This window comes from Camellia sinensis, chromosome 2, assembly GCF_055761805.1.
Source record: "Camellia sinensis isolate YWXY chromosome 2, ASM5576180v1, whole genome shotgun sequence".
NCBI lineage: Eukaryota > Viridiplantae > Streptophyta > Magnoliopsida > Ericales > Theaceae > Camellia > Camellia sinensis.
The window spans coordinates 197,689,008-197,710,811 of NC_138962.1; the positions used below are offsets into that span (position 1 = coordinate 197,689,008).

The following is a 21,804-nucleotide window of genomic DNA, read 5'->3' on the forward strand; positions in this document are numbered from 1 at the left end:
AAAAAGGCTCTGTGGTGTCATCATGGCCTCGTTGGGCCCTGACTCCGGAATAATCGGTTGCCAGCCAGGAATTAACCCCCACCAAGTGAGGGACCCACCACCAGGGCACCAATGGAACGCGCACATACGTCACAGCAGTGGACAGGTGTCGAGGGGATTAGCCAGGAATTAACCCCCACCAAGTGAGGGACCCACCACTAAGGCACCAATGGAGCGCGCACACACGCCACAGCAGTGGACAGGTGTCGAGGGGATTTATAGAGCGTGTTTACCGAAGTAATTTCAAACACTCCCTCCCTAGAAATCGACCCTGGCACGCGGCTGTAGAATACCCCGCATTCTCCACCAGGCCACCAACCCTAGTGGTATATTCAAATTAATTTGAGAAATCAAGTTTTGCAGTAATAACACACAACTCCATCTAGAAATAAGTCAAAACAACATCAACTAAATATCCCAACATGTGACATAGTGCAATGAAACACTTCGCATATTATTCATCACACCATCCAAAATGATTAAATAGTTGTATATATATATACATAAAACTTAGATGCCAAAAGATCCATTAAACATAGTCATTCTTGACCAATTGATGAACAAATTTTTACAAAGCTAACAACTTGAATAGTAGAAAAAGCAATAATGTCTTCACACACCAAACAAATTGTCAAAAAACAATACAAAATCAATAAACACATGAAAAATTCAAACCATGTGAGTCCACAACCCAGAACACTCTTCTTCTTCTTCTTCTTCTTCCTCCTCTTCTTTTGATTTTCCCCTCACCGACAAAAGCCCAAATGCCGAACTTGGAGCCTGCATAAGATCCAACGTCACGTGCCCGCTACCTTCCTTGAACCGGTCCCAATAACCGTGTGGCTCTGGGAACATTTGGTGGTGATGTGGAGTCATTGGATTGGTTCCGGCTAGTTGGGTGGCGTTCACATCATCCATTGTGTCATGGGACCCACGGTGCCAGTCCCGCTCTAGGACTAGCTGCCGGGCTAGGATGGCTGCGCGGTTTTCTGCAATGAGCTCACGAAGCGCGGCGCTACATCTTAAGGAGAGATCAGAGGACGAAAACCAAGAATTGTTCTTCCAAGATGATGACAGAAGAGAGAGAGCACGCCCTGTCGGTAATGTCAAGTACGAAAATCTCTCAGCCATCAATTTATTTTCTGTTAGGAAAGGAAATTTACATTTTTAGTTCTTCGAGTTTCAACTGAACTTTCATGATATTTGACGACATATTGATGAATATCAGTATCGGCAGTCCAAAATGCTTGAAATTTCAATACCTTAGCAACTTAAACAAGTAGTAGCCGATAGCCACTCAAGAACATATTCAGTTAAAAAAGTTCAAATATGTTTATGAAGTGTGAGTGTATCTTAGACATATGCAACACTTGTACATATTAATTGTGATTTTTTAAATTTATTTTACTGGTTTCTATTATCATTTCAATTTAATTTTAATTTAACATCATTGCATATCAAAATGGTATAAACAAACAAATTTAGATAGATCATTATGTGAACTTTTTACTACTAGTCCAATAATCATGAATCCAATGCCTGTCCAATATGAATTCCTACAAAATATTTGTGTACCAAAAAAAATGTAAAAGAGTAAAGAAAGTTTAATTACAAAACAGAAATACAAGAATTTACCAAAATAGAAATACAAGAAATTATTGCATAAATTTCAATGAGAGGGAAATCCAATCTATATTCAACACTGAATCACTCAAACTCACATTGCAATTACACTTTTTTTAAGGGACACTTATTAACCCTAGAAGAAAATTCTTCCTTGGCGACGAATCTCAAAAAATGTTATCGAACATACGGTCTTTATATTTGGTTATGAAAAGTAAAGTCTTTTTGGTGACAAAGAATTTGTTTAGTCACCAAACACTTTATTTCACTAGGTTCAGTGGTCAGTTCAAATATTTTCGTTGAAGAGAAATTATTAAGTATTCTTGGAGTGATATTCCATTCTATTAACTAATTGACACCTTAGTCATTGTCTCCTACTATTCTAATATATAAGTGATGTGTACTAAAGGTTAGACCAACAACTATTGATTTGGAGCACCACCGAAACTCGCTCCAAGAACATTGAATAATTTCTTTCACGGGATGCTTCTGGTGACAATTGTATGCTATTTGGCAACGAATATGCTGGTCACCAAAAGTGACATTTATGATTGTGGTGTTCCTAACAAAAAGTTAATTGAGAGACAAGCCAACATCTTTAGAACTAAATTTAAAACACTGAAATAGGACATACAGATCTTCTAAAACTAATATATATATTCATAGTCATATTAAATAATAATTTTTTGTTAAAGATTTTTTATTAGTGTATGTCACGTGTGAATAAGAATATAGAATATGTAAAATTTACATCTTCACTTTACATTTTTCTTTATAATTACTGTGAGAGTGGCACTACTTTGTTTTGATGGAAAATGCTATCATTCTATAAACTTCATGAATATTGTGATGTGATAGTGGCACTGTTTTGTAAAAGCTAACGTTAGAGATATTAAATTTTCTACTTAAATATATAAGCGTGAGGCTCATAATTTTATGAACTCCACATTCATATGAGACATTTAATCACTTATTTGGTATAAACTTTTAAGGCCTATAGCATTTTTCTTTTTTAAAAGTCAAATGTGATAATTCAATGGGCAAGCATTTGGGAGTTAATGAAGATAAAAAGATTTAAAAAATCAGCTTTTGGTAATAAAAAAATTAAAGTGAAAAAGTTACTAAATTGTTTACCTTTGGTTAAAAGAGATAAATGTTCTATCAATTTTTTTAACTCCCAAAAATATAATTGTTTTTAACTTATAAAAAAAAGTCCAAAAAAACCAAAAGAACCCAACCCCAAACCCATCTCACTTCATTTTACACGTAATTTATAAATAGGGTAAATTAGAAATACACTCATTGAGTTTGTTTAAAATATACATTGCCTCTTGTGATTTGAAAAATTACAAATATCCTCTTGTTAGAAATTTTTATTTAACAAAATTAACTAAAAAATAAAATTTCTAATTACTATCTTATACAATGATAAAATTACCTAAATTATTAATTAAAATAATTTTTTGATATAATTAAAATTATTTATTGACTTGATAATTTATTAATAAAACAGGACATTTGTTATTTAAAACTTCAAGAGACAAGATGTAATTTTCAAAACTACGAGTGATAAATCATATTTTAAACAAATCTAAAAGGAAGCATTTATAATTTCAACCCCGATTGGTAACTTGAAAAAGGCGTAGCTCGAATGGCCCGACACCAAAACGACGTCGTTTTGGTTTTTTTTTTTTTTTTGTGTGTGTGTTTTTTTGAAGACGAAAAAGAAGGAAGAAGCAGAAGAAGGAGCTGGGTTTCATCAAAAGGGGTTGGGTTTCATCAACATCAACAATCATTGAAATCATCAGCTTCGCCATTGCTACATCAACCTCTTTCACCAAATAGAAGAAGTCTGCCCAATCATTTTTCATCAGATCCTCTACTTGTTCAGGATCTAAATCCAAAGTTTTGAAGTCCTCTGGGTTCTAAGGAAACAATTGCATAAAATAGAGATAAGCTAAGGCGGCCCATTCACTGCAGAACTTCGTCGGATTCTTAATCTCCATGATCAAAAGCTTGCTAAAATCTTCAGATCTAAATCCAGATCATCATCATCTCCAGATCTTCATCATCTTCTTAATCATCAACAAAAAAAAAAATTCATTTTCTTCAATAAAAAAAAAAAAATTCCCCATCCCCCTCTGTTCTCGAAAATTCATCATCTGCTTCATAGCCTGAGCCTGAGACTGGATCTTCATCATCTTCATTATCTTCCAGTAGATCTGGAAGAGACAGAGTCGCAAAGCTTGTCCCATTCATCATCTTCTCTCTCTCTCTCCCCTCGTCTCTTCCCTTTGTATTCACGAAAAAGGAGAGGAAAAAAAAAAACAAAACGACGTCGTTTCTGTATATTCGAGCCATTATTTTCGAGCAACGGATCATTGTTCTTATAATTTACGCTTACGGCCTCGTTTGTTTGGAGTTATAGGGAGGGGATTGGGTTTGATAGTGATGTGGGACTACTATATGGGGTGTTTATTTTGAGAGATGAGGAGGGGACTCCTAATCCCTTGGTATTAGTAAAGGCCTTGGAAGGGAGATTGGGAAGGATGAGGTAGAGATGGTATTAAAAAAATAGTGAAGGGATTAGAAATTTTTTTATTTTTTTATTTTTTATATATTGAGATTTTTTTAAAAAATATTTAGTGTGTTTGGTTTGAGTTTTTTGGATTAAATTTTTTGAAAACTCAATTTTTTGGTTTTCATGTTTTTTTGTTTTTAGTGAATATTTTTAAAATTTTAAATATTTTTTTTACCTTTTTAGATGCACTTTAAATATTTTTTTACCTTTTTAAATGCACTTTACTTAGATGTATCTAAAAAGTAAAAAATTTGTGAAAAAATATTTTAAAATTTTAATAAATATATAAAAATATAAAAAAATGTACTGAATTCTCGTTTTTTTTTATATTTTTGGTATTTAGTGAATTTTTAAAAGATTTTTTTCACAAATTTTTTACTTTTTAGATAAACTTATGTTAGGTATGTCTAAAAAGTTTTAAAAAAATTACTTAAAATATTAAAAAAATTCAATAAAAATAAAAAAATACGTAAAATAAGAAAGTAGAATTTTCTAAAAAGTATTTTTGAAAAAGCACAACCAAGCAAGCTGATTAATGTTTAATTTTTTATATTTTTTTATTTGCTTTATTATTTTATATAAAAATAATTTAACAATTCCTACACTAACATCTATCATCAAAACAAATATAATTTTACTTAATCCCCTTACTATGAATTCTCTCACTATGAATCCCCTCTATTCTACCTCTGAAAATAAACGGGACGTATAAATATTGTACACTATTTGGATTCAAAGCTACCATTGTCAAATTATACATCGTAGACATAATTTTAGTATAAACAGTCTATTTGAGTAATCATTATACATATATAGTGTTGATCTTACGGATCACTTGAGTGGTAAAATTTTAAAAATAAAATCTAAGGACTTGTTTGGTAAGTTAATATTTTAGTTAAAAAGTCAAAAAGTTATTAAAAAAAGTTAAAAAGTCAATAATTTATACAAAAAAGTTAAAGATTCTTTTTTCTCTCTACTTTTTACATATCTTTTCGTAAAAAGCTAAAAAGTCACCCTAAACATACTAATTTTTTTTACCTCATATTTTAGCCAAAAAGTCAAAAAATTACTAAAATAGTATGTTCCCAAACGACACCTAAGGTCTCAAATTCAAGTCATTTTAAAGTGTCTTTAAAGATTTACCAAATCATTAACTTTAAAATCTCATAATTAGGCTTCGTTTGGGAAGTTATGGTTTGGGCTTTTTTGGCTATTTTAGCCACAAAAAACAAAATAGGCTATTTTAGTCATAACAAACAAAACATCACATCCAACCCATAATCATTACATTTTTTTCTCACAAAAAAACTCAAAAAAGTCAAAAAACCAAAAAGTCCTTTCCAAACCAAACTTTTAAGCCCAGGCTAAAATAGCCAAAAAAATCAAAAAATTAAAAAGTCAACCCACTTCCCAAACGGAAGCTTAGTCAAATGGGAGCAAACTGGTCCAAATATCTAATACCGATAATATTAAACAAACATAATCTTCATAGAGATATAAGATATAATCAAATTCTTTTCTTATGTTGTGTTTGGTTGGGGGATTTGGGGGAGGGATTTGAAAAGGAAATGGGTGTGTGAAACTATGTGACATATAAGCATGATTTATTCACATTTCACTGCCTTTTTCATTTCTCTTTCCAAATCCCTCCCCAAATCTCCCAACCAAATACAGCATAATGCTTAACCATTTTGTGAAAATGGAACTCCATGTAATTTTTATTCTCAAATTAATAAAATAAAATAAAAATCGCCCTTAAGAAGAAGAAGGAAAAAAGAAACACTGTTTTAAAAAATTTTAAAAAACAAAAAGGTTACCATGAGAAAGAGAAGGATGGGGAGATCTAGGAATGGAATCATGAGAGCCCTTTCTTCTCCGCTCGTTGTGGCCTGCTAGCCTCCTCCGGCAACTCCTTTTTGAATCATCAAACTCTGAAACTTCATGAAACCTACAAGTAAAACTCATCATCAATTAAACCCAATTTGCCACAATCATAATCAATCATTATTATAATATAACCCAAAGCTTTAGTACTTTCTATAAAAATCGCAGTAAACAAACACCCCCAAAAAAGTAGTCCTTCAGTTAAAATGTGGGGCAATTGCACTGCAGTGATGTGAGTATTATCCATTAATAAAAAAAAATATATTTTTTAATTATTAATATTTATATGCTTTTTCATTAATTTAAAATTTATTTTCAAATGTACTCTACACTCTCTATACACAGTACGAACATACCCAAAAAAAGATCTAGTACCTCCCTACGTACATACCCATATATATACAAACACAATTATAATAAGAAAGACTCTCTGTATATCTGTTCAATCATAGCAACCTGACTTGTCAAATTGATGTGTACATAAATATATATATATTATAAAATCTACAACCAGTTTTCTCATATTTTTTTCATTTTTAAATTGTTTAAAACTCTGCTACTTTTTCAGAGTTTTTTTTTCTTTTTTTTCTTTTCTCTATCAATATATTTTTCAATCCACCAATTTTACACCTTCCTATCGTGAAGTATTATATCAAAAGTGTTGCTATTGAAGCTTAAAAATTAGGAAAGTTTATGGGTAAGTCTTAATAAATATATTTATTATCTAATAAATCATATATAATTAATGATGCTTTTTATAAAATACTAATAAAAAATATCATTAATTATTAATTTTCAACAACAATTAACAAAAAAAATGTCATTAATTATAAATTTCAACGACAATTTTAAACAATCATCACAAAAAAGTTGTTAATTTTCAACTTTTAGCGCTCATCATAAAAACAAGTTACTAATTGTAAGTTTTAACTACAATTTATAAAATTGTGACAAAAAAATCACTAATTATTAATTTTTAATGACATATACAAAAAAATCATCACAAAAAATTATTTTTAACGCCAATCTTACTAAGATTTATTTTTAATAAAACTTAATAGGAATTAAGTGTAACTATTAAGAATTATTAGTAATTTATCCTAAAAAGTAAACCCACTTTTTAGATCTAATAATGTGTGAAAAAAATAATTAATTAATAATTAAATATTCTCTAATTATTAATTAATATCTACTTGATACATTACTAGACCCATAAAATGAGTTGAAAAAGTGTACTTTTATATTGTTTTTCTTATATCAATTGTTACATAACAAGATTTCAACACTTTGATACCTTAATTTACTAGACGATCAATGATATACCGTTAATACTATGGACGTCTCTAAAGGTGCATTTTATTTTTAATTAAATTTGAGTAAAAATTCTTTTTCATATCGCCTAGCTTTTTTATCAAATCACCAGTCAATCGGACAATTGCCTGGCCAATGTAAAATTCTCACAAAATTTTACCTTGCGGTCATTCTAAGAACATCTGATAGTGAAAACACAACAATAAATGGTGATTTGATAAAAAGTAAATATCTTCAATTTAGTAAAATATTTTTGATATTTTTAATTTGATATCTATTTAATGAAATTATTTCAATAAAAAAAATATTTTTTACCAAATTTAAATTTGGTCATAAATTTAGTACCCGGTTGGAGAAGGATAACCCTTTCTCTTCTATGTCGATAAATAGATGATGGTATCCTGACGCACTTGAGAAGCATACAAACAAAAAGGCTTATTTTGAAAAGTTGATTAAAAATTAATTTTTTTAATTTTTTTTTCAATTCAATTATACTAATAGATCTGTAGCTGTCAAATTCACACATACTCCATATTGTAGAGGGGTGGGGAGGAGAGAGAGAGAGAGGGAGGGAGAGAGAGAGAGAGAGTGGTAATCACCGGCTACACTGTTGACAAAAGCGTTGCTCAAGACCAAGCACCTCCACCTTGGGGGCTTTCGAGTGCATTTCACACACCTTATGCCTCCTGTGGTACTCCTTAGCATTCACCAGCGCCACGTTGCACCCATCCACCTGACACCTCGGCGCCGGCGCCGACGTCCCCACCACCTCACCACCACCGCCGCCGCCGTAGTAAGTTTTCCCTCTCTTCCCACCACCACCACCACCCACCACGTGGCAATCACCCAGAGGAGCACCAGTAGCGTCCTCGAAGTAGTGCCGCTTGCCGAGCTTCAAGCACATGAGGTGTGGGTCCGGGTGGTAGTAGTGGGGCCCAGCAGCTCCGGAATATAAGGAGGCAGCCGTTTGGTGCCCTAACATGAGCGCGTGGGCTTCACTCGCCGCCGTGACGGTGGCGGAGGAGGGTGGTTGTTGCTGATGTTGTTGTTGGTGGTGGTGGTGGAGGAATGAGGTACTACTAGTAGTGTTCCAGTCAAAGCGTGATGTACCCATATCCCAGATATCCCATGCAAGGTTGTTGCAATGACCATTATGCCCTCTGCTGCTACTACTAGTAGTAGTAGTACTGTTGTTGGTGGTGCTGGTATTGGTGGTGGCAGTGATACTGGTGTTGAATAAGCTCCAACCATTTTCCATCTGTTTCTCTCTCTCTCTTTCACTCTCTTTCTCTCTGTGTTTCTGTTTATGATGTTTTTCTTCTCTCTCTAGACTAGAGATGAGATGATGTTAATTGGGTAAGTGGGTTTGGTATTTGATGTTTTTAGGGGACTACAGTACTGGTGTATATCAGGGAAGATCTGCTAGTTGTCTTCACAAAAGAAGAAAGATATAGAGAGAGAGAAAGGATGAGAGAGAGAGAGAAGGAAGGGAGGGAAATATATGGTTGGGCTGTGTTCTGAACCAATAGGGTTACAGCTGCTACTGTAAAAAGAAAAGCTGCAAAGTTGCTGCCCTGTGTTTGTGTATACATGTATGCGTGTTAGTGAAAAAGAGAGGTAGAGAGTTGACACGTGAGAGATGGGGACTGGCACGTGGGACAAGGGACTTGTTTTCAAATGAAATTTATGAAAAATAATATACAAATTTATTTTTTAAATCCAATAACTTTTTTTTTTTTTTATTACAAGAAAATCTTTCCTACTCTCCTACAGGTTCAAGGCAGCATCCTTTACAAAGATCATTAGGTTATCTCGTTAGCCGTTCTGAACGAGGAGACTGTAACTTGGAAATTTGTCTTGATCTCCCAAGACAAGTTCCGCTTAAGTCAAGACTCGCACAATAGAAGAACATTAAACCCACACCAAGTGCTGATTAGACAACTTGAAATTCAATCTTCTAACTAACTGTGTTTCGTCTAGAAGATTTGCCCAAAAAGAAGAATTGAACATGTGACGTGGGGGCTTAATCCAAGGCCTTAACCACAAACCCAATAACTTGTAAAAGAGATAAGTGGTTGATTATTAAGGCTAAGTTTGGCATCTCATAAAAAATTTAAAAATTCAAAAAGTCACGATCCTATTTAAGTCACATCATCTTATTTAAGTCACATCACCTCTCTACCATATCACTTCAAACTCAATTCATATTTCATAAAAAGTCAAAAAGTGCACTTATTTAGACCATCCCAAACAACCCCTAAAGAAGATAAAAGAGAGAGTTACATTAAAATTTTTGAAAGACTATCACATCATTACGTTTAAAAAATAGATTTAATTTTTTGAACTAAATAGCCTTACTCAAAATTTATTTATGCAATATTTCAAATTAATTTTATACTAAAAAATTCATGATCAAATTGTATTAATTCACTTTTGTTAAATAGTGGAGAAATATGGAATAGTTTACTTAATTTCTGTTATATCCAAGATTTAAGATCAACTACAAAATTAATGAAAATGAAGCTTTGTGGAAGAGAATTATATGTAACAAATATAAGTTGGAGGTTGGAAGCTGGCTGTAACGCGAAGTTAACAAGACCCTTTTAAATGGGAATAATTAGTGAAGAAAGAGAGAAAGAAAGGGACATATGCATCCGTTAAAAATGGTAAAGAAGATCACTGTTAAAAAGAAGCAGTAAAAGAGCTTTGTTTCATATTGTTAAATGCAGAGTAGTATGCATTTGGCCATACCATAGCCAATATGTTGAGCACTCTTAAAAAAAAGCATTATATAGCTTCCAATTCAAAAGAGAAATCAGAGTGAAAGCGAAGTTTCACTTCATGCGCTATCAATAATGCTAACCCACCATAAAGCTGTTATCCATATATATATATATATATATATTGATAATTCAGTATCTGATTTACTAGATTGACTAATTTAGAGATTAATTCCACCGTTATTAACAAGGGCAAAACCCTATGGCCATGTTTGTTTGGGTGGACATGAACATGGGATTGGAATAATAGTCCAATAAAATTATTAATCCGATATTTGGTTAAACAATTCAAGTAGGGATTAATTATTTTACACTTACTATTAGTTAAGATAGGATACATAATCCAACGGATTGGTTGTCCTAGGATTATTAGTCATGAGAATGCTAATCCAGTCCGCCCAAACAAACATGGCCTATATTTATTGGCCCCAAAAAATTATTTGCTAATAGGAGGTTTTCAACTTAAGATCTTGAAATAAATATACACACAAAATCCAAATCTTTACCACCAGGCCAACTACTAGAGGTTACATATATATATATATATATATATGCTTTGTTACAGATTTCATTTAAATTTCTTCGGAAGTGTAATGAGCCGGACTTTAGTTATTATTTCATTGAAACTTTTTTTTCCCCTAATTTTGAACAACACAATTGTCATTGTCTCAAAAAGTTATAATTTGATATAAAATGTTATTTTTCTAATTACATTAGGATAATGTACCACCCTTTGTTTTTGGGACACTGGGGTGAAAAATCCAATTCTTTATTTCTTATTCTCGATGGTTCACACAGAATTTTATTATGTCTATAAGGACAAATTTTTGCGAAATGATAAAAATATCCACGTGTATATATATATATATATGAAAATTTTAAAAATTTTCTAAATATTAATTTGTGATTATGTATCAATTTTAAGCAGTAAATAATAATCTCAATCAAACAATCAAGACAAATTGGCATAACGATTTTAACGTAAAAAAATCACAATTGGAGCGCCTTCAATTGTGATAAAAAAAATCACGGGCAAAAGTCACAAAACAATCCACTAAGAAGATGAAAGAAATTACACAAGTGCACTTTCAATTACCAAGCGAATCCACGCTCGAATTGAACCGATCCCTATATCCCTCTTCCACCACGGTCTTCACCTCAGAATCGTCTTGCCCAATGTTGAATCCACAACGCCGATGTAGAATCCACGACGATGAGTCACTCTAGAATCTATCAAAGCTTCAAGCCCAAATTTTACAGAATCCACTGAGAAACAACTCTCTCTCTTGTTTAGAATAAACAAACAATCCTTTGATGTATATTTCTTAAACCATGAATTAAATACTCAATTAAATATAAAAAAAAACTAGCAAAATAGCCCCGGAGGAATACCCTAGAACCCTTAAAGAAGATCTGGAAGTCGTACCTTAAAATCTGACTGAAACACATATTTATAGAAAACTGAATTGCGTTCTCCGCTCGAGCGCTTTCTCCGCTCGAGCGCAGGAATGGACGCTCGAGCGGACCTCGCTCGAGCGCAAGAAAGTTTGCTGAAGCATAAAATCCCAACTTCCAGTACTTTTGCAGACAAGTCAAACTTTTAGAACCAAACGTTCTCCGCTCAAGCGCACAAACGGCCACTCGAGCGGACAAGCAACTTCAAATGCATTTTTGCATTTTGCTTCGGAGGTGCTGCCCCTTGACCCTGCTTGGGCATTGCCTTGGACCCGCCAAGGGGCGCTTCCCCCTAGACCCTCGCGAGTTGACCAGGAAGCGAAGTGGCAAACAAGAAAGAATTAACTTTCTGAAACATCTTTGCAAGGCACAATTCGGGTTGGATTCGCATCTAAAAACTCATAGCCTTACTGAAATAAAAGTAGAACAAAATTACAACTGAAAGGAGTTTTGTCAAATGGGATTGCCAAGAATAAAAACCTAACAATATACATGGTTTCCAAATTAAACCTTATGCAAATCATTATCTCTCTCTCTCTACTCCTCTACGTAGCTCTCTCTACTCTTCTCTCTCTTTACTTCTTCACGACACCATTGGCAGCCTGGTGTTGAATCTCTAAGAAAATCATCTCCATCAATCTCTCATCCTTTCTCTATCTCATTCACCACCGTCTACTCATCGTCGACTCCTCTACCGCCAATGCCAAACTCGACGGAGCCACCGAGTCCCCAATTTGACTCACGTGGCCATGTAGACCTAACTTTCCAAGCACAAACTCCTTAGAGAGTCTGTATTGATCCCATTAGTTTTCGAAAAAGAGATTGATTTGAAAAACAAAGAGATTGATCGAAATGCGAAGAAGATCGCGCTTAGAGGTCGAGAACGAGGGCTTGAGGCAAGATTTTGAGTTTCTTCACACGAAAATGTTAGAAGAAAATAAGGAAAACAAGAAAAGGGAAAAGGCAATGGAGGCTGAGATTGCGGCGTTGAAGAACCAAAATCTTTACCACGTAGAAGGTTTTGAAATTAAGATCTTAGAATGAGCATACACGCAGAATCCAAATCTTTACCACCAAACCAACTACTAGAGGTTGCATACATATATATGTGTGTGTGTGTGTGTGTGTGTGTGTGGGCTCGTGCACTTTGTTTTAGAGTTCATTCAAATTTCTTCGAAGTGTAATGAGCCGCCCTTTAGTTATTATTTCATTGATTTTTTTTCCCTCCAATTTTGAACGACTCAATTGTCATTGTCACACTGTCAAAAAGTTATAATTTGATATTTTTGTGTTAAAATGTTATTTTTCTAATAATATTAGGTTAATGTACTACCCTTTTTTTGGGGATACTTGGGTGAAAAATCCAATTTTGTATTTCTTATTCTCAAAGGTTCGCACAAAATTTTATTATGTCCATAATGACAAGCCTTTGCAAAATGACAAAAATATCCACATATATATATATATATATACATGGTTCCCAAATTAAACCCTATGCAAATCATTTTCTCAGTCTCTTTCTCTCTCTCTACTCTTCTGCACAGCTCTTTCTCTACTTATTCCCAACACTGCCGACAACTTGGTATTGAATCTCTAAGCAAATCATCTCCGCCGATCTTCTATCATCTCTCTTTCTTCTTCACCGCCATCTACTTATCCTCTACCGCCAACGCCACACTCAACGTCGCCTTTGGGTCTCTGATTTGCCTCACATGGCCTTGTAGACCCAACTCCCCGAGCACAAACTCCTTAGAGAGTCCGTATCGATCCTATTAGTTCTTGAAAAAGAGATCGATTTGAAAAACAAAGGGATTAATCGAAATGTGAAGAAGATCGCATTTGAAGGCTGAAAACGAGAGCATGAGGCAAGATTTGGAGTTTCTTCACATGAAAATGTTAGAAGAAAAGAAGGAAAACAAGAAGAGGGAGAAGGCAATGAAGGCGGACATTGCGATGTTCAATAAATCGTTAATGGAATCAAAGAAATTTGAGCGTGATGAGTTGTTATTATCGACTTCACAAAGGTTTTAGGCACCGATAAATGCATCTGCTAAGTCAAATCTGATGAAGAATATAAAGAAAATAGTGAAATCAATCGCGTGTTCTCTCTCTCTCTCTCTCTCTCTCTTGTCAATGGCAATAATCGACTTAGACTTCGCTGGAGACTTGTCAAACTGCAAATCCGGGTCGTCAACCGCTTCCATATAAAGAAATGCTTTAGAATAGCCTTGACAATTAAAAGTTATGCTTTATCCTGGAACATCTCAACAAGACTTCTAAAGAGTTGAATATCTATTTTGGTTACTGCAGTTCAAATTCTATAATAAAAGTCCTTATCTGTGGCTATGAGATCTCTATTAAGAACAGGTTATACTTTTGCAAGTAGTTTAGTTTGAATTTCTGATCTAAAACAATTGGTCTACAGTTTGGTACTACTAGTTGATTATTGTTCTTGTCATTGAGAGTTGGTGATTGTTAAGGTGCTCTTGGGTCATTGGTTGAAATGCCGCTTTGTTTTTGTAAAATAATTGTACAAATAAAATTGACTCTATGAAATTAAACAGATAAGAAAAATAAGTATGAACAGATAAAAAATGAATAATTATGAGAAAAATGTAACAGATAAAAAATTGAACAGATAGATAAAAAAAAAAAACTTTGAACAAATAGGAAAATAATTTGGATAGATAGAGAGAAATTTGAGCAGATAAATTTTTTGAATAAATAGAAAATAATTTGAACAGATAGTCAATGAAAAGTCAACGGTAGAAAAAAAAAAAGTTAACAGTTAAATTAAGGGATAAAATTGAAAACAAAATGTCATTTAAAACAAATAAAATGATTTCTCACTAAACTATTTCAGAAATGGTGGTCCTCTCACTAATAAAAATATCCATTGGATTTAATGTCATAGACAATTGCTAGTGTCGACTTTTTAACAATTTTCTCCTTTTTTGTTTTTAATTTTTTTAGAGGCACCCCGCCTTAGTTATGAATATTTGTGATTTTAGTTTGTGAATCATATTGGCACATTGTTACGGAATTGTGTGGAGATTAAATTTGTAATTACATTAGTTATGATGTTTTGTGGTTGTTGATTATGAGATGAGAAATTTATTGCTTACAATTTTTGTACATATAGAATAAATTATGGATGGACTTCAAATAATTGTGTTCATCAAGTTATTTCTTTCGGTAAAAGTATCTACAATATAAAAAATTATAACAGGACATTCAGAGCCCTACCTTGATCTTCCAAATAGAAGTGTATGAGTGTCCAATTGAATTAACGTAATTTGTTCAACTTATTTCAATTATGTTAAACTAAAGCTCTCAAATTATATTCTTAAAATCTAGATCTAAAATACATGCTCAATTAATGACTATACTTGCGAAGCCTCTCTCTCTCTCTCTCTCTACACTCTTCTAGGGCTTCTTCGGAGAGTGTCGTTTGGGGAGGAGGAGGAGGCCTTCGGTGTCCAGCCACCTCTCCTCCTTCCTCCTCTCCGTGGTTTTTTTTTTTTTTGCTTGTTGCAATAAGCTATAGGAACTATGTCTTCCCACTTCTCTTCCTCCATTAGAGGTTTTCTTCCCCTCTTAGTGGAAGTTTTTGCTGGGCTCCCCTCTCCCCATCCCGCTAAAGCTTGATCTGCCTTTTTCCCCATCTGTTGACTCACGCCGAAGTCGCCTTCAGCATAGTGCCACTAGATCTGTTGTTCAAATTGTGAAATTAAATAAATAGATTTATGAAGAAATCAAATTATATACCAAGAACATATTCTGATAATTACAATTAAATTTCAACAGAAATACACAAAACAATAAAAGGGTAAAGAGACGAAACCGAAGCCTGCACGGAAGCAGTTTCCTTAAAACAGATTTCGCCGCCTCACGGGTCGAGTGCTTGAGGAATCTCGGCGTCTGTCTCCTAGGATACGACGGTCAAAACCAACTATGGCAGAAGCACTTTCTGTCTAGCTTAGCGAACAATAACAGTGGCAGCACTCTCTCAATGTAAGAACTTTCTGGCAAACTGACTTGTAAAATGGAAACAAAAAATTTCTATATTGAGACTTAACAGGAGGGTCTCAATTTATACATGTATAGGGGGAGAGAGGAAGAGCCTCCAGCCTTTATGGCTGGTCATTAAAGCCCCATTAATCAGGATCCATAACCCTTTTCCAGAAAGATGAAAAGTTTGGATGCCCAATGGGATTCACACCCTTTAGCCAAGAAAAAGAATTTAAATACTCTTTAAAAACCTATTCATGAATTTAACATCATGAGGTAATTTCTTGGCAATTTCTTATTCAAATCTCAATGATTTTTGGCCCACTTGGACCCAACACAATAGATGGTTGGGACCCACTTTAATATTTAATTAAAGTCACCACACTTTAATATTAAATTAAAGTCACCAAAAAATATTTTTTCCAACAATCCCCCACATGAATAAAAATTGACCGAATGACTCAACAAACGGACACCGTTCAATAATAATGACTCGAAGAGAGAGTACAACGAGCTAACCCCGACACCAGAGAAGGTAGCTTTTGGCTTTGAACCTCTCCCAGTGAAAACCTATCGAGTTTACTGGCTGATCAGTGAATAAGACATCTTGAACTGCTCTGCCGTTTATGTAAACTGAGACAATAGATCTCACACGGGAATTACTCCTACCACCATTCTGTTCTCACTGGTGTGCCCTGTGTAGCCCTGGACACTAGCCTGGTTCAACGAGTGGCTTCAAAGAATCTTGGCCTGCCCAATTCTTCTAGAAGCGGCCCCACTTCACACTCACATAGGTGACTCTACTTAAGTATCCTGCAATACTCAACTCAACAGCTTAACACACTAGAGTCATTAAAAGCTCAGCTTAACCTCTACACTTGCAGGTATCACTGATAGAAGAAATGGCTGGAGGTTTAACCTCCTCAGTAACATACCGCCGTTACACGCAATTAGGTTGTTCCATTGAACCTAGATCTTGAGATCTCCAGTCAACTAGGTTGGATTTCCATTCCGGTAACTTCCAAAAGCCTCAACCCCATTCCTTTTGACGATGTTTCGACTAACACTCGACTTAACTCTTTGGTTAGCGGATCCGCAAAGTTGTCCTTAGACTTTACATAGTCTAAAGAGATAACTCCATTCGAGAGTAGTTGTCGTATGGGATTATGTCTACGACGGATATGTCTAGACTTTCCATTATACATATTACTCTGTGCCCTACCAATTGCAAATTGACAATCACAATGAATACAAATAGCTGGCACATGTTTAGACCAACGTGGAATATCTTCAATGAAATGGCGAAGCCATTCTGCTTCTTCCGTTGCTTTATCCAAAGCAATAAACTCTGATTCCATCGTTGATCTAGATATACATGTTTGCTTGGAAGATTTCCATGACACGACTGCCCCACAAAGAGTGAACACATATCCACTAGTGGACTTTGAGTCCTTTATATCTGATATCCAATTTGCGTCACTATAGCCTTAAAGCACCGCTGGATATCGAGTATAATGCAGCCCATAATCCCGAGTGTAGCGTAAATACCTTAACACCCGCACAATGCCCTTCCAATGAGAAACATCGGGATTACTTGTGTATCTACTAAGCCTACTAACCGAGTAAGCTATATCTGGCCTAGTACAACTCATCAGATACATTAAACTTCCAATTACCCGAGAATATTCTAACTGAGAGACACATTCTTTATTATTCTTGGTAAAAAATAGACTTAAGTCTACAGGTGTCGATGACACACTCGCATCTGATCCACTAAACTTCTCAAGTATCTTATCAACATAATGAGACGGAGAAAGTACAATTCCGCCAGAGATTCTGGTAATCTTAATTCCCAGAATAACATCTGCAATGCCCATATCCTTCATGTCAAACTTAGAGTTTAACAACTTCTTGGTAGTTTTGATCATTTCATCGTTACTACCTATAATGAGCATATCATCAACATATAGACATAAAATAACATAACCTCTGTCAGTGTCTTTGACATAAATACACTTGTCACATTCGTTGATTCTAAACCCATTTGACAACATTACATTGTCAAACTTCTCATGCCATTGTTTAGGCACTTGTTTCAAACCATACAAAGATTTGACAAGTTTACAGACTTTCTTGCTTTGTCCTGGAGCTGAAAACCCTTCAGGTTGCTCCATGTAGATTTCTTCATTCAAATCCCCATTTAAGAAAGCTGTCTTTACATCCATCTGGTGTATCTCAAGATTGCGCAAAGTTGCTATCGCAATCACCATGCGAATGGATGTCATCCTAGTTATAGGTGAGTACGTATCAAAGTAATCCAGGCCTTCTCATTGGCTGTACCCTTTGATAACGAGCCTCGCCTTATACTTGTCAATTAACTCATCGGCCTTCATCTTTCTTTTTAAAAATCCATTTGCAGCCTAAAGGCTTACAACTTGGAGGTAAATCTACCAACTCCTAGGTGTGGTTCTGTAAGATGGAGTCAATCTTACTTTTGATCACTTCTTTCCATCAAGGACTCTTAGGAGAAGTCACAGCTTCGTGAAAAGTTTGAGGTTCGTTCTCAACCATAAAAGTCAAGAAGTCTGGATCAAAAGACTTGGACATCCTAGCCCTTTTACTCCTTCTAAGCTGATCATCACCTTGATTCTCAACTTGATCATCAAAATGATCATCATCACTAGCAAGCTCACCAAATTGCTCCAAAACCTTAGAACCCCTTCTTAGGTTCGGTAATGTCTTCAAAGAAACATGCATTCCTTGACTCCATGATGGTATTCCTGTGAATGTCTGAAGTTTCAGACTTATGTACAAGAAGTCGATTTGCATTACTATTATGTGCATAACCAATGACTATACAATCCACGGATTTCGAGCCTATCCTAACCCGTTAGGGTGTAGGAATCGGCACAATTGCAAGACACCCCCACATTCGTAAGAATTTATAAGAAGGCTCAACTCCTTTTTAATAACTTATACGGGATCTTGTCCACTTCGCTTCAACACAAGTTTCACACTTGTGTTTCGTCAGAACAACCTTGTCGGACTCAAAAAAAAAACATGCGAAAAACATGTTTACTGAGAAGAGACCTTGAGACAAGATTTTAACGAATGTCCGGAACATACAGGATTTCGTTCAAGGTTAGCTCTTTTCCTGAGGTTAACTTCAGGACCACCTTTCCCTCAACAAATGAGGTAGTAGAGTTTCCCATAAACAACTTCTCACCGTTTATAACCGGTTCGAAAGTTATAAATAGTTCCTTCTCGGAGCAGATGTGGCGTGTAGCCCTAGTAAAACTAAAAGCCTCGCTACCTGTAGACATCCCATTTTTGACCAACCTTAAGACTCAGACGTCACCAGTTGAGTGCTCGGTGATGTTGCATGTTGTGCTCATTCTGAGGTTGCAGAGTCTCGGCTGCGAACCTTGCCTCCGGACTTCGGGGCTCTTTTGTGCTTTGCCTCAGTTTGCGAACCAAGTCCTGTTTTCTCTATTCTCTTTTCCCAAAGGGAGGGAGAGGTCCCGTAGACCATCTCTCAGTGGCCATAGGCTACGTTTCGTGGTCGTAGGCCATTTTTCCCGTTTGGAGCCCAGTTTTCGGTTTTCGGAGCCGTCGGCCGTGTGTCTCGGTTCGGGACCGCTTAACTACCTCTGTTTGCTTTGATTTGGCACACACCTTGTTTCCTCCCTTTAGAGGGACACTGTGGCCCGGGAGACCACCTTCGTGGTCATACGCCACTTCCGATGCCTAACAGCCTGTTTTCGGGGCCTCGGACTGCGCGTTTTGGCCCCCGAACCTTTGTTTTGCATCCGTCTTGGTCCATTTTTGGTAGGGACCCTATTTTCATTGCTAGGGAGGTGGTAGGATGGTGGGAGGCCACATTTTTCCCTGAAAAACTAGTTTTCTCTTTTTCTCTCTTCAAAAGCCGATTTTTCTGACAGAAAACTGGTTTTTCTTACTTTTGAGTCACAATTTCTGGCTTTTCATACCACCATTGTGTTGTGCTCATCTAGGAGGCCACCAATATGGGTAGGCCGACCAGTAATTCATCTTGACCCTTTTAAACCTTGCTAAAAAACTGGTTTTTCTCTATAAAGGGGAGCCCTTTTGGGATATTTTGGAGCCTCTCCTCTATAAAGGGGAGGCTGATCTTCTATGGCAAGGGTTGAACAACTTTGAAGGCTTACAACACACACACTCTCTCTCTCTATATATATATCTCTACACTTGAGCCTCCAAACCCTAGTTTTCTTAGACCATTTGCACTACAACCCTTAGCACCACACCTCCTCCATCCATTCCAACACTTTGGGACTGATTTCCAAGGGTTGAAAGTTCACCAACTTGGTCCAAAAGCTCCAGCTTTGTTGCTCTTCAAGGGTAAGCACCTATTTCCCTTAAATTTGTATTTTTTTGCTCCATTGATTAGCCTTACTTGCAAGTATTTCTGGACTTTGTCATAAACTAAAAAGTGTCATATTTTGAGCTCCTCTTGAATATTAATTAAGGACACTTTTCTATTTGAGATCTCCTACACCCTTGTATGCTTTGTCCCTCTTTGTAGGCTTATTTTGCATCATATCTTAGCCCTACTTGTGAGTATTTTCGAGATTTATCATAAACTTGAAAAAGTTTCCTTTTGAGCTTATAAACATGTTTGTTTAAGATATTTTCTCTGTTTGGGGTCATCTACCCCCTTTCATGCCTTATTTTCTCATGTTTTGAGCTATGCATGTGAGCACTTGCATTGGCCTTTATTTGGCCTTTTAGCCACTGAAATCCAGCAGATTTTCAGTAGCTTAGATGTACTTTTGAGCTTCAAAATCATAGAGGGGTGACCCTCTCACCCCTCATTCTCTTTACTAGCTTTGTTGGCCTCCCAAAGGGACCCTCACTTGCATGTTGTGAAGTCATATTTCAGACCCTATTTTGTGAGTTTTAAGGTCTTCCTTGACTCTGTCTAGAGCCCATTTTGCCATATTTTATGTCTATGATACATGTGTAGAACAATCCCATTCAAGACCTTTCAAAGGGACCTTTCATTGCATGCTTCCTAGACCAATTTCAGGCTCTTTTTGGTGGGTTTTAGGGCTTTCATAACTCATTTCCAGAGGTGTTTTTTCCCTTTTGTTTGTCTATCATGTATGTGTAGAACAACCCCTTGCATGGCTTTCCAAAGGGGCTCATCATTCTTGCATGTGTTGACCGAGTTTCAGTGATTATTTGGGCATATTTTGGCATGAAATACTTCTATTTTTGGCTGGTTGGGTGAGCCCTCATATGCTTCATATAGTTGTAGAACAACTCATGGTTCACTAGCTTTCTTTGCATGCTTTATAGGCCATTGATTCTAACGTATTTTGGCCATGCCTTAAACTGATAATGTGCTTATTTTGGATTGCCCCAGCTCTGTTTTTGGGTCTTGTGGTTGAATGATATTAGTTTTGCATGCTTGTAGTTCAAGGTCCATGCTTAACTTTGAGTTTTGAGATCCATTCCATGCATATATTGAGGTGTGTTCATGTTTTGAGCCTATCATTTATCACATTTCAGAGCCTATATAAATGTCATGTTGCCATGTTTTCATCTCTTTAAATGCGTTAGAGAGTCGGGCTTGTATGCCTCATTTACCGACCATTGAATGAGCTCCATTCCGTTGCATTCCGAGCCATCATTTTAGGCCATTTTCCCACTATTTCAAACCTGCCTAGGGTTTGTTTGGGGTTAGTTTTGCCTTTGGTGCATTGCTTTGGGTACCTCTAGTGTAACGCACTTCACTAGTTTCGGTACCCGGGCTCCCTAGCTTGCATTGTGTGCCATATTTGCATGTTTCGGGACCATATTTCATGTTGTTTTAGAGCTGTAATTTAGGCTATTCCATGTCATGTTTCATCCTTGCCATGCTTTGGTAGAGTGGCATTCCATGCCTTAGGTTTAGTCCTTGGTATTCGTGCATGTGTGCACACATTTCGGTTGTCTCATTTTCATCTGATGGCCACTGATGTGAGTGTGGCTGAGGTCCACTCATGTTGGTGTAAGTCCATCGTGCATTGTGTATGCCGTTTCGGTCCATAGCATTGCGTGTGCTAGGTTGCATGTTAGAGCATTGTGTATGCCATG

The 21,804-nt window shown here is 35.8% G+C and overlaps 1 protein-coding gene across 2 annotated transcripts; it reads right to left on the reverse strand.

The window, feature by feature from the left end:
* Positions 1-515: 515 nt before the first annotated feature.
* LOC114274215 (squamosa promoter-binding-like protein 7) lies at positions 516-9,014 on the reverse strand. Of its 2 annotated transcripts, none has more exons than XM_028216111.2 (3): positions 8,038-9,014; positions 6,061-6,191; positions 516-1,181 (listed from the first exon to the last, which is right to left on the reverse strand). In XM_028216111.2, exons 1-3 carry the CDS (start codon positions 8,694-8,696, stop codon positions 709-711), a joined length of 1,263 nt encoding a protein of 420 aa, XP_028071912.2. In that variant the 5' UTR covers positions 8,697-9,014; the 3' UTR covers positions 516-708. The 2 variants fall into 2 exon arrangements, with proteins under 2 accessions (XP_028071912.2, XP_028071913.2); XM_028216112.2 differs by having other exon boundaries at positions 516-1,133; positions 8,038-9,000.
* Between the last annotated feature and the right edge of the window lie 12,790 nt (positions 9,015-21,804).